This window comes from Hippoglossus hippoglossus, chromosome 3 (assembly GCF_009819705.1).
Source record: "Hippoglossus hippoglossus isolate fHipHip1 chromosome 3, fHipHip1.pri, whole genome shotgun sequence".
Taxonomy (NCBI): Eukaryota; Metazoa; Chordata; class Actinopteri; order Pleuronectiformes; family Pleuronectidae; genus Hippoglossus; species Hippoglossus hippoglossus.
The window spans coordinates 192,501-208,364 of record NC_047153.1 but is presented as its reverse complement, the minus strand read 5'-3'; the positions used below and the strand labels follow the sequence as shown (position 1 = coordinate 208,364).

At 46.7% G+C, this 15,864-nt stretch overlaps 1 protein-coding gene across 3 annotated transcripts in view; it reads left to right on the top strand.

Moving 5' to 3' along the window:
* The first annotated feature begins 281 nt into the window (after positions 1–281).
* iqgap1 (IQ motif containing GTPase activating protein 1) overlaps positions 282–15,864 on the top strand; it is a 36,187-nt gene continuing 20,604 nt past the window's right edge. The window contains exons 1-12 of one of the 3 annotated variants that reach the window (XM_034577750.1): positions 282–545; positions 2,120–2,222; positions 11,527–11,683; positions 12,274–12,351; positions 13,169–13,245; positions 13,528–13,595; positions 13,873–13,986; positions 14,600–14,778; positions 15,087–15,174; positions 15,251–15,408; positions 15,511–15,595; positions 15,684–15,847. In XM_034577750.1, the coding sequence (XP_034433641.1) occupies positions 500–545; positions 2,120–2,222; positions 11,527–11,683; positions 12,274–12,351; positions 13,169–13,245; positions 13,528–13,595; positions 13,873–13,986; positions 14,600–14,778; positions 15,087–15,174; positions 15,251–15,408; positions 15,511–15,595; positions 15,684–15,847 (1,317 nt within the window). In that variant the 5' untranslated portion in view covers positions 282–499. Of the gene's footprint in view, positions 546–2,119; positions 2,223–10,105; positions 10,111–11,526; positions 11,684–12,273; positions 12,352–13,168; positions 13,246–13,527; positions 13,596–13,872; positions 13,987–14,599; positions 14,779–15,086; positions 15,175–15,250; positions 15,409–15,510; positions 15,596–15,683; positions 15,848–15,864 lie in introns of those variants that run through there. The other 2 variants (XR_004613020.1, XM_034577763.1) reach the window with 2 other exon arrangements.

Here is a 15,864-nt window from a genome sequence, read left to right as displayed (position 1 = left end):
TCTGATGGTTCACAGCCGTCGTCTCTTCTGTGCAAACCTTCAATCGTCTTTATTGTTTTAAAATGAAAATAAACGAATGAAGAATATTTCAGCTGCTAACGTTTGGTTGAATGAAACTGTGAGGTCACACAATGAATGTATGAATTTATCATTTCTCTTGGCACCGTGAAGGGCCAGGAGCCCATGTGGGGCCCCTCAGGGCCCCCCAGGGCCCTGCAGCGCCCCGAGCAGGCAGCAGGGGGCGCAGCGGCCGCAGAGTCCGCTTCCTTGAACGCAGACTTGTGGATCAGAGGAACACACCCAGTGACATCAGGAGGTCTGAAGGAGAACGTCTCTCTGAGCAGCAGCAGGAACCGGAGGAGCCGCAGCTCGGACCCGCAGCTCGGACCCGTTTCTGTCCCTTTCACACGGTTTCAGCTCCGCGTCCACGAGCCACACGCTCCGGGACCGTGCGTCAAAGTGCGTGAAGCGGAACGAGGACGCGCAGAGACGCAGGAGGATGTCAGCTTCAGAGGAGACGGACGGGCTCCGGCCCAGATACGGCTGTAAGTTCACTTCTCTCCCTTTCACACTCCGGGTCCACTTCTGTCCACACGGGAGGATCCGGATCAGGGTCCGCTTCTGATCCGGATCCTCCCGACGAGCCACAAGTGCAGAAAAGAGCAGAAAAGTTTAGACGTGAGACAGCACGAGTCCAGCCTCATTATGACTTCCGCCTTCTCTACCAGAGATTGAGAGGAGGAAGAGGCCGAAGAGGAAGAGGAAGAGGCCTGAGACACTCAGTTAATGCAGCTGTACTCAGCTGCTTGTCCGCTGGGATCTTTATATCACATCAAGGGAGTTTAAGTTGAGATCAGGATTTACCTGCTGCTGATCCACAGTCAGATCTCACCTGACAGGAAACAGGGGGGACCCCCCCCCCTGCACCAGTCAGGAGCAGAAACCGGCATCAAACCTGTGACGTCTTCAGTGAAACTCTGTCATCTACAGACAAAGAGCTGCTGCGTCCACTTTACATGTTATAAAGATATGAAGTCATCAGAGAGACAGAGACAGGCAGACAGAGAGAGACAGACAGAGAGAGACAGACAGACAGAGACAGACAGAGAGAGAGAAACAGAGACAGACAGAGAGAAACAGAGAGGCAGACAGAGACAGACAGAGAGAAACAGAGAGACAGACAGAGAGAAACAGAGAGACGGACAGACAGACAGACAGAGAGAGACAGACAGAGAGAAACAGAGAGACAGACAGAGAGAAACAGACAGACAGACAGACAGAGACAGACAGAGAGACAGACACAGACAGAGAGACAGACACAGACAGAGAGACAGAGAGACAGACACAGACAGAGAGACAGACACAGACAGAGAGACAGAGAGACAGACACAGACAGACAGACACAGACAGACAGACAGAGAGAGAGAGACAGACACAGACAGAGAGAAACAGAGAGACGGACAGACAGACAGACAGAGAGAGACAGACACAGACAGACAGACACAGACAGACAGACAGACAGACACAGACAGACAGACAGACAGACAGAGACAGAGAGACAGACAGAGAGAAACAGAGAGACGGACAGACAGACAGACAGAGAGAGACAGACAGACAGAGAGACAGACACAGACAGAGAGACAGACAGACACAGACAGACAGACAGAGAGAGAGAGACACAGACAGAGAGACAGACACAGACAGAGAGACAGACAGAGAGAAACAGAGAGACGGACAGACAGACAGACAGAGAGACAGACAGACAGACAGACAGACAGAGAGAGAGAGACACAGACAGAGAGACAGAGACAGACAGAGAGACAGACAGACAGACAGAGACAGACAGAGAGAGACAGACAGACAGACAGACAGACAGAGAGAAACAGAGAGATGGACAGACAGAGAGACAGACAGACAGACAGAGAGACAGACAGACAGACAGACAGACAGAGAGAGACAGACAGACAGACAGACAGACAGACAGACAGTCTTTCTTGGTAGAAATATGAATACATCAGCTCTTGTTTCTGCTGATGTTCTGTAACTTGATGAAGATGCAGAGTTTCTCTTGTCCTCATGATTGGACAGTTTAGTCAAAGTGTCTCTGGTTTGTCTCCAGCTGTCCTGGATGCTGTGGAGCGTCTCACGGCCGAGGAGATGGACGAGCAGCGGCAGCAGAACATGGCCTACGAGTACCTGTGTCACCTGGAGGAGGCCAAGAGGTAAGAGGCTGGACTCCTATTGGCTGCATGTCTGTGATGTCACTCAGTCAGTGGACATTAGTGATGTCATCGCTCAGTGTGTGTGTGTTTGCTTTAAGAGACTCTGCAGTCGCCGCGCTCGCTGATTCAAAAGAGGAAGTATTGTGTGAGACAGGAAGTGACTCAGGCCCTGTTGATTGTAGAATCTCTGACTGTTGCCACAGAAACCCACAGTTGTCATAGCAACAGGTTCCGGTGTGCGTCCTCTGGTTTATTGAGGGTTTAAGCTCTGATGAAGAAGCGTTTGTCTCAACACATCCTCGTCTTCTCTGTCCTTATCTGTGATGTTGAGGAAATTCCTGGAGTGATTAACAGTCTGTCCTCCAGCAGACGTGTCTCCCTGTGCTGCCAGAGACACTTTCAGAGCTGTGGAGACAGAGTCCTGGAACTTTGTGTCCCACTGTGTTTGTGTAAATCACCAGCAGAAAAATCTACAACATTTTTCCAGTCAACCAAAATGAAAACCTGCAGCAGAGTCAGTGTCACTGGTGATCCTGACGTCCTGACCATGGTCCTGTCGTCCTGACGTCCTGACCATGGTCCTGTCGTCCTGACGTCCTGACATCCTGACCATAGTCCTGTCGTCCTGACGTCCTGACCATGGTCCTGACGTCCTGACATCCTGACCATGGTCCTGTCGTCCTGATGTCCTGACCATGGTCCTGATGTCCTGACCATGGTCCTGACGTCCTGACATCCTGACGTCCTGACATCCTGACCATGGTCCTGTCGTCCTGAGGTCCTGACATCCTGACCATGGTCCTGTCGTCCTGATGTCCTGACCATGGTCCTGATGTCCTGACCATGGTCCTGACCATGGTCCTGTCTAGGTCCTGACGTCCTGACCATGGTCCTGACTAGGTCCTGACCATGTTCCTGACGTCCTGACCATGGTCCTGACTAGGTCCTGACCATGGTCCTGACGTCCTGACCATGGTCCTGACTAGGTCCTGACCATGGTCCTGACTAGGTCCTGACCATGGTCCTGACGTCCTGACCATGTTCCTGACTAGGTCCTGACCATGGTCCTGACGTCCTGACGTCCTGACCATGTTCCTGACTAGGTCCTGACCATGGTCCTGACGTCCTGACGTCCTGACCATGTTCCTGACGTCCTGACCATGGTCCTGACTAGGTCCTGACCATGGTCCTGACGTCCTGACGTCCTGACCATGTTCCTGACGTCCTGACCATGGTCCTGTCGTCCTGTCCATGGTCCTGTCGTCCTGACGTCCTGACATCCTGACCATGGTCCTGTCGTCCTGACCATGGTCCTGTCGTCCTGACCATGGTCCTGTCGTCCTGACGTCCTGACATCCTGACCATGGTCCTGTCGTCCTGACCATGGTCCTGTCGTCCTGACGTCCTGACCATGGTCCTGACGTCCTGACCATGGTCCTGACGTCCTGACATCCTGACCATGGTCCTGACGTCCTGACCATGGTCCTGACGTCCTGACCATGGTCCTGTCTAGGTCCTGACTAGGTCCTGACTAGGTCCTGACCATGGTCCTGACTAGGTCCTGATCATGGTCCTGACGTCCTGACCATGGTCCTGACTAGGTCCTGACCATGGTCCTGACTAGGTCCTGACCATGGTCCTGACGTCCTGACGTCCTGACCATGGTCCTGACTAGGTCCTGACCATGTTCCTGACTAGGTCCTGACCATGTTCCTGACGTCCTGACCATGTTCCTGACTAGGTCCTGACCATGGTCCTGACTAGGTCCTGACCATGTTCCTGACTAGGTCCTGACCATGGTCCTGACGTCCTGACGTCCTGACCATGTTCCTGACGTCCTGACCATGGTCCTGACTAGGTCCTGACCATGGTCCTGACGTCCTGACGTCCTGACCATGGTCCTGACTAGGTCCTGACCATGTTCCTGACTAGGTCCTGACCATGTTCCTGACGTCCTGACCATGTTCCTGACTAGGTCCTGACCATGGTCCTGACTAGGTCCTGACCATGGTCCTGACTAGGTCCTGACCATGGTCCTGACGTCCTGACGTCCTGACGTCCTGACCATGGTCCTGACTAGGTCCTGACCATGGTCCTGACGTCCTGACCATGTTCCTGACGTCCTGACCATGGTCCTGACTAGGTCCTGACCATGGTCCTGACGTCCTGCTGCTGTCCCACGCTGCCTCTGCAGGTGTCAGGTCGGCCGAGCACCATGTGGGGGAACACTGCAGCCTGCAGGGTGTTTTGGGGGAGGTGTGTTGTGATGTGTGTTGTGTTGTGTTGATGGAATGACAGGAATGTGTCTGTGTGTGTTGATGCAATGACAGGAATGTGTGTGACAGGTGCGCACAGGGTGTGAGTGTGTACCTGTGCGTCCTGCAGCTGCAGGAATGTTGTGGCTCTGTCACTGTCATGTGTGTTTGAGCGTAGAAAGTCATTCTGGACTTTGAAGTATGAGATGCAAACTAGGTTATCGCTCTGATTTGCATGTAACTGCTGCGTTATCACGACTAATGTAAATGAACAGGGACACAAAGGACACATTGAACCCTACATGTTGTGTCTTCATTATTCTTTTCATATAAGATGTTGTTAAACCAACCAAAGATCTGAAAGTCAAACTGATGAAAGAGACGAATCCTCCAGGTTCACCAACTTCAACCTACAGTAGTTTACATGGTAAATGAGTGTGTGGGGGGGGGGGGGTGCAAGTTCACAGTGGACAGTGAGACAGACAGTAGGACAGACAGTGAGATGGACAGTGAGAAAGGCAGTGAGACAGTGAGACAGACAGAAGCAGACAGTGGACAGTGAGACAGTGAGAAAGGCAGTGAGACAGACAGTAGGACAGACAGTGAGATGGACAGACAGTGGACAGTGAGAAAGACAGTGAGACAGACAGTGAGACAGAGAGAAGCAGACAGTGGACAGTGAGACAGTGAGACAGACAGTGGACAGACAGTGAGACAGCGAGACAGACAGAGGTGGACAGTGAGACAGACAGTGAGACAGACAGTGGACAGTGGGACAGACAGTGAGACAGACAGTGATGCAGCAGAATGTCTTGTAGTGACTTAAGAAGATGATCAGTGTTGATCGTCTGTTTTTGACTCACTGGGATTAAATACATTTTATTTGTCTCTGATCAAACTGAATTCAGATTCTGGGACTTTCTGTCCTTCCTTCACTCTGCGTCTCTGGAACGTTGTCCGATATGTTTCCTGCCCAGTGATCGATGGTTCCAGCTTCAGTCTGCGGGGACATCAGGAGCAGTTCAGTGGTGGTCTCTGGGGTGATGTCCCAGAGACCATGTGAGGTTCCACAGAGAACCAGATTAATTCATGTCTGACGACTCAGAGGAAGAAGATTTGTCTTCAGCAGAGAAGAAGATTCTATAGAATGTTTGTTCCGGGGATATTTTATGATTTATATCTGATAACTTTTTATTTAGTTTTAAAACAGTTGGATCAGACTTGTTCTTTCTTCCTTTGCCACTGACGGAGCAGAGTCTCTGTCCGGGTGGTTCACATCCAGGTTTATTTACAGCACACAGTCTAATTATCGTTTACTGTGAATTTTGCAGATGACGGGTTTCTCGCTAACGTTTCATCAAAGTTTCAGCTTTGAGAGAAAGGAGGAACGCTGTGTGGCCGTTATGTTGTTTTGAAGTAAATTATTTTAGAAGGATTGTAAGATTCAGAGATTGGAGATATGTCTGAATATTATATCAAGATACAAATGTTCATATCAGTCGATAATGATAAATATCACTGTAAATATTCTGTTCAGTTACACATTTGTATCAATGGAAATTATATTTCAATGATTACTCAGTGTTTTATCATCCCTCCATTTATCTGATGGTCTGATTATAACCAACATTATGGCTTTTTTCAAATAGTCAGACTTTGATCCCATAAATCCCATAAAGTCCAGCGTCACGTCAGGATCATCAACACAATTAGAGTTTGTGATTCTTTGTGCGAACTGTTAAGATCTTTTACGTTAAATAATCAAACAGAATAAAACTCCTCACAGTTTTAGCTCCTGTCTCTTTAAGACCCCCAACTGATAAGGTCTGCTCTGATTGGTCAGCTGCTCCCCTCTGTTCTCATTGGTCAGACGTATGTTGTGTCAAATTAGTTTTATTAATGAGACTTTTCTGCCTCCGTCTTTGCATTTGAGTTTTAATACGTTTTAGAGTTTTTTTTATCGGAATGTAAAACTATCCAGGTAAACTCATTGCGTGTTGCCGTGGTGACAGCAGGGTTGACCTGTGATTGGCCAGGTTTCCTCCTCGCTGACGGCACGCTGGTGTTTTATTGGCTCTTCGAGACGATTATAGAAAGTTATTTTCTCCTTCTTGCTTTGATGTAACAGAGGATGAGGTCATAGTGTGTGTGTGTTGTGAGTGTGAGACTTTGTTGTGTGTGTGTGTTGTGAGTGAATGTGTGCGTGTGTGTTGTGAGTGAATGTGTGCGTGTGTGTTGTTGGATTATCTCGTAGAGTTTAAACAGCTTCTTCAGTCAGTAGATTAAACTCGTCCTTCCTGTCCGTCACCAGAAACCTGCCAAAATATCATGATTTCTGCAGAAATACATTGTAATAAATAATCAATTGATTATTGATCCTCTGAATTCACTGCTCTGGTCTCATTTCATGTTATAAATGAACAGAGGAAGCAGGATTTGTAAGAGCTGCTGGTAATTATCAAGATGTAAATAAAACACCACCCATCAGTGAGACCGTCTCTGGAAACTTTATTGACACCACACAGAGAAACAAAGTGGAAAAGATCAAAAATCAGGACGTGATGCTCGTCTGAAAAGAAAAAAGAACCAAGTAATCGAGTCAAAGTCTGATGAGCTCTGTTAGATCTGGAGGCACCAACGCCTCAGACACCAGGAAGCATGAGTCACAGTGGAGAGAGAGAGAGAGAGAGAGAGAGAGAGAGAGAGAGAGAGAGAGAGAGAGAGAGAGAGAGAGAGAGAGAGAGCGAGAGAGAGACAGAGAGAGGAGAGAGAGAGAGAGAGAGAGAGAGAGAGAGAGAGAGAGAGAGAGATCATAGCTCCATAAAGGCCCTGCAGGTAGCGCCCTGACCCCGCCCCTCCTCCTCTCACCTGTCTGTGAAACCTGAGACTCAGAGTAACTTCCTGTTCTGATCCCCGTCACAGCTCAGGAACAAAACTTTGGTTGAGGCGCTGCTCGACTAGGGGACGAGAGGGAGGAGAAGGACGAGAGGAAGAGGTGGACGAAGGGATGAGGGGGACTAGAGTTACGAGAGGGACGAGAGTGACTAGAGGGAGGAGGGGGACGAGAGGGAGGAGGGGACGAGAGGGACGAGGGGACTAGAGGGAGGAGGGGGATGAGGGGGACTAGAGTTACTAGAGGGATGAGGGACGAGGGGACGAGAGGGACGAGGGGACTAGAGGGAGGAGGGGATGAGGGGCAGAGGGGGATGAGGGGACGAGAGGGACGAGGGGACTAGAGGGAGGAGGGGGACGAGGGGACTAGAGGGAGGAGGGGACGAGAGGGACGAGGGGACTAGAGGGGGACGAGGGGACTAGAGGGACGAGGGGACTAGAGGGAGGAGGGGGAGGAGGGGGACGAGAGGGACGAGGTGGACAAGGTCAGCTGGTGCTCAGATTCCAGTGATGCAGTAAAGCATGAAATGGGAAAGTTGGCCTTCACTCATCTTTTGTCATCTTTCATTCATCGTGTGTTTGTTCATCAAACTCTGCTTCACATTCACATCGTGTTTTTATCTTTGTTCCTTCTTGTACAGTTTAAACACAAATGTTTTGATTGAGTCTATTAAGTTCTCATTATGATGGAAGGAAACAGGACACAGATCGTATCTGTACGTCGACTCTGTACGTCGACTCTGTGCTGCTGCAGATAAGACACACGATTTTCTTTCCAGCTGTGAACTTTCGTTCCTCCTCCTTTTTCCCACTTGTTTAATAAAGCAGCAACATGATCCTGTTGAAAAGAAGCTTTGTGAACTGAGGGGTCATGTGACCTCCCTCATTTCAGCCCTCTGCTGTGTAAAAACACCACGTTTGTCCTCGTCATAGTTTTGGTCCGACTTTATCATCAGGTTTACTGGTGGGTTCATTTCACATGTTGGTATCAGGTTCTCCTGGTAAATCTGTGTTTTACACCAACCTCTCACTCAACTATTGTCGAGTCCATTAATCTAATGATGGTCAAGCTCGACCGAATCGTTACCGATATTAGTGTATAAGAAAATTATTTTACCGATATATCTGCCAAGTCGCCAATTTGACTCATTAGATGTCAAACCTTCTAAATAACATAACTAAACTTTTAGTCCAACAGAATTTGTATTAAAACGGCAATATTCTTGTTTTTAAGACCACAAAATATGATAATACACAAAATAGACTTATGTGTTTTTTTTATGGACAGATAAATCCAGAACCCTGAATTAAAATTGAGGTGAAATCGAGGTGTGTAGTTTCAATGGATTGAATGATTTCCATAATTTCCATATTCAAAGCATTGTTTCCTCGTCGGCATGTTTCACTGGCTGCACATCTCATGTCATCGTGTCATTTGAATCCCGATGATCAGTGAATAACAGCTCATGTTTCCTCACATTGTCTCATAGAGCTCTGACCCAACTTTTCTAAACAATGAAGTAAATGAAACACGAGGCTGCTCCCTGCGAGCGACCAGAGAACTGCAGCTCCTATCAGATCATCTGTTATCAAACTGTGGAGGAAGCAGCTCAGCCTGAAACCTGGAAAACAGGAAGAACAATTTTTACTGTTCACAGAACGGATCCATCCAGCCTCAGTGTGTCTGCACTGCATCATCAGTGAGAAGCTGCAGGAGGTGGAGTCTTTCATCGGGAGGCGGAGCTCAGTAGTAGACTCTTCCTATGAGATTGACCTCTGACCTCCGACGCTGACTCCAGCTTCCTGCTCATGATTCCTGGTGTTTCCACCTGTCGACTGTGTAGAATAACTAATGTTGTGTCCTGTTAGTTTCGTCCATAGACGGTAAATAAAGATCACTAAGGTGAAGCCAAATGATCTCGATCGCCCCCTGGTGGCTGGCTGCAGTATAGATCTGAATCCCCTCCTTCTCCATGTAAGCAGATGGGACATGGACCAAATTAAAAAATCAAAGTAGACGTTCAATATGTTATCACGTTATTTTATATAATCTGTACTTATAACTGGGGGGACTTTAGTTTTGACAGGTTGGGTTCGGTTTTCTTGCGTTTTCTGTGTTCGTGATTTCGTGAGTTTAATTTCTGCCTCGTGTTGAAACTATAGATTTAAAAATGTTAAAAGTTTGCTCTCATAAACTTTGATTAAATGTGTAGTTCCTGCAGTCTGGCTCTGTGGGGCAGTATAGTTCATTTCTCATATTGTAACTGTTAAAAAAGTCCATATCTCCACCGATCTGCACGATGAGGAAGATGTGAACTCTTCTCTTTTGGCTGCTGGTTTGATGTGTTTGTTCGTTCCATCATCATTCACATAGTTTTTATTAATCGGGCACATTCCACACAAGGTTTTCATACTCCATACATATTGCCATTTTTATTGTAATTATTGTAATCATATCTTGACATTTATTATCCGCTCTTCTAATGTAGGTGGAATCCAGTCGTCGTTGTAAAATCCCATTTATAGCTGCCGTCCTGGTTCAGTGAGGGTGTGTCTGTGTTTGTGCTGGAAAGGGTGTGTCGCCTGATACAGGAGCCGTTAGTCTTCATGGAGCCTTTCACTGCTGCACTGACAGTGGGGGCTTGTTCCTGCTGGGCGGGCCCGGCTCGGCTCGGGCCTGGGACCTGAATAGCCGGCCTGTCACCACTTCCTGGGAGGGAAGTTGTTTCAGCTGTGTGTGTGTGTGTGTGTGTGTGTGTGTGTGTGTGTGTGTGTGTGTGTGTGTGTGTGTGTGTGTGTGTGTGTGTGTGTGTGTGTGTGTGTGTTGGGTCTGTCTGGAATGTTCGAGTCTCTCAGGATGTTTCTCACTTACAGAAGAATGAGAGTTTTCTCAGCACATGAAAAGAAGCTGTTTGACTTTTACTAAAGTTCACGTTTGACCTCACTGTGAAATTCCTCAGAGTCAAAGTTAAACTTTTCATAATCACAGCTGATGTTTAATGTGCCACATGTTTCATTTAAACTCGGTAACAAAATATAAGGAAAGTTTTTTCTTACTATGATTCTCACACTGAACTTCATTAGGGAAAACTTTTCTCTTTCAGTGACTCATACTTCTAGAAGTTTGTAGATGATGTCATCATTGTGACTTTGTGCTGCAGCTGTAGATTTCACACTTCAGCTCATGTCTGAAAACTGCTTCAGTGAAAATGCAGAGAAATCTGAAAGTCACCAGTTTGGAAGTAGTTGGTTGAGCTGAAGGAAAATAAAGTCTAAACAGCTTCTGTTCTGAAGTGCAGATCTGTTTCCAGGGACAGAATCTGGTGAAGGTCCTGATCAGAGACGATGTGAGTGTCTGACATGGACTCACAGCAGGAATGTGACTCCACAGAACCACAGAGAAGTCAAACACGAGGAATGCTGGGAACTGTGTGTTCAGGAGGAGAGGTTACTACAGGTCGGGTTGGCTGCATCGGTTCAGAATCATGTTATAAATGTTGTGGTGTCACAGATAAAAGCAGCGTTGAATACATTCCACACGTATGACACAGTTCTGTAGGAACAGGTCCGGCTCTGAGTGAAAGTCTCCGCTTCGTTTAGCTTCATCGTCTCGGTAACTTCACGTTAGTCATTATAGCCGCATGTTGATATTTACATTTACTCACTAACACTTTTCAAACTAATGAAAATCAGACAGATGTTGCATCACGACCGAATAAAAACATCGGTTGAATCTGTTGCTTGTGAGTTTGTTGAATCGACAACGTAGGTTTGTCATAACCACGTATCCTGCGACACCATAGAAATGTAAATGTGAACCTGAATGCAACAGCTGTGATTGGTCCACTTGTCTCGTCCATGTTTCTGATTGGTTGGACAAACCCACTCTCTCTCCTCTGACAGGTCACATACATCATCTCCTCTAACGTCCGACTTACAGGAAATTCAATCCGTTCAACGTGACACACACACACACACACACGTTTGTTATATCTTATACGTACATTTGTTAGCTTCAGTCTGTTCTCTGTTAAAATGAACATGTATGTTTCATCAGTAACTAACACGTGTTAAGTGCAGCACACACACACTGAGATCTTCTACCACCGCAGATGAAATGGTTTGAACCACAGTCGTCATCTGTGCTCCGCCCACAGGTGGATGGAGGCGTGTCTGGACGAGGAGTTACCTCCCACCACAGAGCTGGAGGAGGGGCTAAGGAACGGCGTCTATCTGGCCAAACTGGGAAACTTCTTTGCCCCACGAACCGTCTCCCTGAAGAAGATCTACGACCGCGAGCAAACACGCTACAAGGTGAAAACCTGTGTTCCGTGTTTATCATCACTGAGGCTTCATTTGAAAACTCCTCTTCTTCAGATCCGTCTCACGACTCCAGAGTTTTAGAGCCGATAAAAAACTGAGATGTTGGGAAGCTAGAGTCGAATTATAAAAAGACCAAATTTATTAGACTAAACTTGGTGGAAGCTGAGATGTTAAAAGGGATAAAAAAAGGGACAGTTCACCTTAAAGTGAAACATGTTTCAGCCGAGACAGGAAGTGTCACTCAAATGCTCCAAAGTGTTCAAACTAAATCCCAGAGGGAAGAGAAAAAGTGACGTAGCTGTAGAACCAGAGTCACAGGACATGTCTCTGATAGCTAAAAAAGATTTAAATAATTTAAAGTTTAGACATTCTACAAATGTCCAGAGTCTTTACTGACACTTTATTCTGTGTGTGTGTGTGTGTGTGTGTGTGTGTGTGTCTGTGTGTCTCTGTGTGTGTGTCTCTGTGTGTCTCTGTGTGTCTCTGTGTGTGTGTCTCTGTGTGTCTCTGTGTGTGTGTCTCTGTCTCTGTGTGTGTCTGTGTCTCTGTGTCTGTCTGTGTGTGTGTGTTCTCTCCTCCAGGCCACAGGTCTCCACTTCAGACACACTGATAACGTCATCCAGTGGCTCAACGCCATGTCTGAGAAGGGGCTGCCGAAGGTGAGCGAGTCTCCACCAACACTCACACATGTTAACGTGAGGTCAGACCGGTGGTAATAATTATTTTATTCAGCTGTTTGTGAAACGTTAACGTTGAACAGGATGTAAATCATCTTGTGGAGGAATCAAGAAACAGAGCTGAAATATAATTAAACAGGCGACATGGACATTATAAACATGAGATATTTATTTGCTTTAAATAAGAGGAAATGTTGGCACTGACATTTCAATGGTTACTTTACCATGAAGGTTGTTTTCACATCGGTCTGTTGGTTTGTCAGCAGCACCCAGAATATCTTCAAACATTCATGGATTCACTCCAAGACATATTTAGACGACTGATTTCTATGAATGTGACAAATTAGCTGCAGCTTCATTGAATTCAAGGGATTCTCAGTTTTCCATATTTCCATGTAAAACAATTCAGGTCAGACTGTCGACCTCAGACAAGTTTTCCATTCGGTGCAAGTTGATTTTCATACTGAGGTCAAATGAACTCAGACTTCCTGGAGTGAAAAAAATCTATTTAGATTATAAATGCATTGAAGAAGCTCAGTAGATTTTTTAACTCACTTTAAAATAAGTCAACACATATTTTACTGATCGTTTTGCTGCGAGTTTTCCAGCCTGTCAACTTTCGTCTCAATGGGGTGAGAAGTTTTCAGCTTCAGCAGAGAATCAGTTGTTCCACAGAGACGTTAACAGGGCGTGAATTCACATTTACATTGTGAAATCCTTCCCATGAGCTAATATCCTGAATCACTCACATGCTGCAACACGCCGCTTCGCTCTCACAGATTCTCTGCCTGTGTTTCAGATCTTCTACCCAGAAACCACAGACATCTATGACAGAAAGAACATGCCACGCTGCATCTACTGCATACATGCACTCAGGTACTCTCTCATGATACAACCTCAGGGGCCACATGAAGTCCAACCAGTGCCTCTGATGAATCCCTCACACGTCAGACTGTGTGCACCTGAACAGCTGCAGACTCTGAAGGAAGGAGTGTGTTTTACTGCAGCGTCAGGAAGTCAAGAGCAGAAGCACAGGGCTGGTGTTTGTGCGCCTGTTTTGTGTATATATGTACTGACATTGTTCATGTCACATGAATTGTGTGTGTCTGTGATTGTGTGGTGTTTCTTCATGTGTTGTTTGTGGGTCATGTTTTACAGCCTGTACCTGTTCAAACTGGGCCTGGCTCCTCAGATCCAGGATCTGTATGGAAAAGTGGATTTCACCGGTAAGACTGAACATGAGTCTGTCCCAGTTAAACCTTTAAACCCAGAGCTCCTGTCCCCATGTTGCTCAAATGAACATGAAGTTAAAGAACCTTCCAGTTCCTGTTGTGTGTCCAGTCTCTGCAGTTTGTGTTTCACATGCGAAGCAGCAGATTGCGTCTGACAGCAGCGTCAGTCTGCTGCGAGTAAAACCCGCCTGAGAGCGGAGGAGCTTCTGGAAGTGTGGGAGTCGTTAGAGTTTGTCTCACTCCCCTCTCCACGGATCTGTTCCTTCTGCAGAGGAGGAGATCAACAACATGAAGAGCGAGCTGGAGAAGTATGGAATCCAGATGCCGGCCTTCAGCAAGATTGGTGGGATCCTGGCCAATGAGCTGTCGGTGGATGAAGCTGCATGTGAGGCTCAGATGTCACGGGGGGGGGGGGGGGGGTTCAATGTTTAAACACATCTGGTTTCATCATTTTAATCAGCTGAGAGCCGACGAATGATAATAATAATAGTAATCATTATAATGATAGTAATTATTATTATCATTAATAATAATGATGATGATTAGAATAAAACATTTATTTAAGTCTGTGATATATAAATACTCCGATTTTTTAAATCTTCACACCTTTAAAGATTAGATTCACTTTTTACTCAGTTATTTTCTGTGTTAATGTTTTCATTCATATAAGAGAGATGTAAATGGATGTTTTCAAAAGTTAAAGTTATATATTCACTTTTATTTGTAGAGCTCATTATATATTAAATCTGTAGAAAAAAGACACTTAAAACTACTTCCTGTTACACTTTAACTACAGATGAAACCAGATTTAATTAAAGGTTGATGTGTGTGTGTGTGTGTGTGTCTGTGTGTCTGTGATTTTGTGTGTGTGTGTGTATTTGCGTGTGTATGTCTGTGTGTGCAGTAAGATGAAATATATCTGATATTAATATTCAGAACAAGTATCAGTAAAGTAAAACCAACATTCAAACCTCACAAGTCTTCTCTTCCACTCTCAGTACACGCTGCTGTGATCGCCATCAATGACGCCATCGACCACGGCGTACCAGAGGGCACGCTGGCTGCCATGGAGAACCCCAACGCCATGCTGGTCAACCTGGATTCCAACTCTGCTCGCCAGTACCACGACACGCTGTACCAGGCCAAGGGAGCGAAGGTTGCCAGCTCACGCAAACGGGTACGATGACACGTCAGTAACGGAGGGAGCACGTCTCAGATGAGCTGAAATGAATAATTGTGGCCTGAGGTGCATTTTCCTCTAGAGACTGAAAAATGTTCATTTAATTAAAGGCAAACTGACGTCAGAGAGAAATAATCACTTCATCCTCCTGACGGGTCTCACTTCAGGAAATACACCTAGAGTCAGGATTTAAAATGTCTGTTTAAAGGAAAAGATGTTTTACTGAGGGGAAGTTCAGCGCTGTTAACTTTAGTAAACTTTTCATTATTATTCCTGTTCACATTCATGTCGCTCTGCCTCTGCAGCAAATGGAAAATGCCGACGCAGAGAGAGACGTCTACGACGAGCTCCTCACTCAGGCTGAAATCCAGGGCAACGCCAACAAGGTCAACGGTACGTGACACATTCACCGATCTGCTCATTCCTCTGGGTTTCCATGGCGCAGCTGAACTCCACCTTTCTCCCACAGTGAGCAACGCTCTGAGAGCAGCTGAGGAGGCTCTGCTGAGCGGGAACGAGGATCAGCTGTACGAGGCGCTCAGAGCCATGGGCCTTCAGAACCTGCAGCCGCAGAACAAAGGCTGGTACCTGAAACAGCTGCAGGCCGACAGGGACAATAAAGAGCAGGTACGGATCATAGAGCAATGATGGATTCTATTATATTCATTATAATCTGACCTGGATTCTATTATATTCATTATGATCCCACCTGGATTTCTTCCCTCTCAGACGTCTCCAGGAGAAGCTCTGACTAAGGACGAGTTGCAGAGCGGCGTGCACGTGGCCAATGAGGTTGCAGAAGGCTACCTGAAGAGTATGAATACACTCGTTCACACACACCTTCTTCCTCTCTGCATCTCCATGTGTAGTTTTCATTCCACCATTGTTGATGTTCTGTGTAGTGTTGAAGGCAGTGGAACGTATCAACGCTGCAGTCAGAGCAGGAGAACCAGAGAGAACGGTGGAGGAGCTGATGAACCCTGACGCTCAGCTGCCAGACGTTTACCCCAACGCTGCAGACCTGTACCAGAGGGAACTGAGCAGTCTGCAGCAGCAGAGTGCAGAGGTACCTGAACCCTAAAT